Source organism: Octopus bimaculoides, chromosome 12 (assembly GCF_001194135.2).
Source record: "Octopus bimaculoides isolate UCB-OBI-ISO-001 chromosome 12, ASM119413v2, whole genome shotgun sequence".
Taxonomy (NCBI): Eukaryota; Metazoa; Mollusca; class Cephalopoda; order Octopoda; family Octopodidae; genus Octopus; species Octopus bimaculoides.
This window is the reverse complement of record NC_068992.1, coordinates 38914534-38916675: the sequence shown is the minus strand read 5'-3', so window position 1 is coordinate 38916675 and position 2142 is coordinate 38914534. Positions and strand designations below refer to the sequence as shown.

The following is a 2142-nucleotide window of genomic DNA, read 5'->3' as shown; positions in this document are numbered from 1 at the left end:
ATATATATATACAATATGTATGTGTGTGTGTATATATATATATATGTATACAATATGTATGTGTGTGTGTATATATATATATATACACACGTGTGTTTGTCCCCCAACATCGCTTGACAACGGAGACCGATAGAATAAGTACTAGGCTAACAAAGAATAAGTCCTGGGGTCGATTTGTTCGACTAAACGTAGTCAAATGGCCGCAGTCAAATGACTGAAACAAAAGAATAAAGTTACATAAATATTTGTATGTATGTACACGTATTTGTGTGTGTGTGTGTATATACACGTATTTGTATGTCTGCATGTACACGTATTTGTGTATGTGTATATTATTCATATATATTTATTTATTTATGTAAGCCGACTTTTCTAAGTTTTAAACAGTTTTGTCTCTTCTTTCCAGCGGCCTTTCTCATTGCTTATCTGGTGCTTCAGCTTTTGATTGGTAAACCAATGTATTTTATGGAATTAGTAATGGGACAATACTCAGCAAAGGGTCCAACAGGTGTTTGGGAAATGAATCCAAGCGCAAAAGGTAAAGTTTGTTTATTTATCAACTAATTTCCATAAATTGTGCGTTCAGTTTGTCTAATATAATTTGATAAAAGTACATCGAATTTTCTGGAACTTTGCATCAAATAGCCTCTCTAAATTCAAGAAATATTAAATCAAATAATTAAATGAAATACTTTATTTCAATAAATTCGCCATTAGCGGCGTTACATAGAGGGGACAAACAATGACAGACAAACATAAAGTAGCTGCGGGCTGGACATGGACATTAATGAGATGATGGTGATAAGGATGAAACAAATAATGAGGCACCAGCACCCGCCGACTGATAACCCCTCGAAAACATTGTTCTTTTTTTTCCTTTAAAAAACACTTATGAGGTTGCAAACCTCTTACACTATCAATATTAGAAATTTTACACAATTTCAATATATTAAAAATTTTTCACAATTTTCTTCACGCCACCCCTCCGCAAGCGGATATGCTGCCCCTGACAAACAAGTGTCTATTGTTAGGCTTGAATTTGCCGCGAGGTAGAAGAAATATTTCAGGTTACATTCTTTTATGACTTTTGTCATCATGTTGTCTGTTATAACCACCGCAGCCACCTGCGGAGGCCATGTGGAACTACTCGCACACTCCGAGTAGTTCCTATCTTGGCCGCACTCGTGGGCCAAGAACTCATTCATAGTCCTTCCATGGTACAGGATAACATAAAAATCATTATCCTCACGTCACACCACTCTGTCAGCGGCACAATTCCTCTTCGGTGGCACATTTCCCACCGGAGGGACTTCTGGTTCGGTCGGCACCTCCGCCGACCGTCTCCCGTTCTTTTTCCCCTTTTTCCTTTTTTTTATTTTAAATGAAATACTTGTACATTTGAGTAAATAAGTGCGGCTTATAAAAGTTGCAGACCATCACTGTCCAAAAAGTCGGTCTTGTATTTCTTTCAACCTCGTCTCTTCCTCCACGATTCCTACCAAAATCTACATTCGCCATTTTTCGTATGCGCTTTATTTCTTCGTTCCACAGTAATACCCGGTATAAAAATTCAAATTTAAGGAGAAAATATTCCTACATCTTTGCTCATTGGTGTTTCTTTATATCACCATTCATAACTGCATAAATTGAATATGAAATATTAGTACCAATAATAGATTATTGTTAGCCATCTCCCAAAAAATAACGATTTTTTGTTTACCCTGAATAAAGATCAATATTTAAAGCAAAACAAATGTTTTCGAAAAACGGCCTCATTTATCTTCTACTTTTTCAGGAATTGGAATCTCTATGGCTATGATCTCCCTCTTTGTTGCCATTTATTACAACGTCATCATGGCATATACATTATTTTATTTCTTCGCCTCGATGCAATCAAAATTACCATGGTCTAGCTGTGATAGTGTGAGTATCATTCCTTCTTTGGAGCTATTTGTGGTCGACGGATACCATCCAGGTTGTAGCACCATCTTCAAATTTAATTCTTGTTTTGTTTCGTCTCTAATTCTTTATTTCAATTCCTCGGTAATATCCTGATATTAAAAGAAATTTACAGCAACATTTTTTCTTTTTGTCCATATCCTGATCATCATAGCTAAAACGTCCGCTCCCCATGGTGGCATG

At 36.2% G+C, this 2142-nt stretch overlaps 2 protein-coding genes across 3 annotated transcripts in view; both read left to right on the top strand.

Annotated features, from left to right (window-relative positions):
* The window catches only part of LOC106879056 (sodium- and chloride-dependent neutral and basic amino acid transporter B(0+)), a 105421-nt gene extending 103349 nt beyond the window's left edge, over positions 1–2072 (top strand). Inside the window, exons 4-5 of the mRNA XM_052972154.1 lie at positions 407–538; positions 1796–2072. Coding sequence (XP_052828114.1) covers positions 407–538; positions 1796–2055 — 392 coding nt within the window. The 3' untranslated portion in view covers positions 2056–2072. The remainder of the gene's footprint in view (positions 1–406; positions 539–1795) is intronic.
* LOC106878093 (sodium- and chloride-dependent glycine transporter 2) overlaps positions 1–2142 on the top strand; it is a 51842-nt gene that overhangs the window by 30704 nt on the left and 18996 nt on the right. The window lies entirely within an intron of this gene.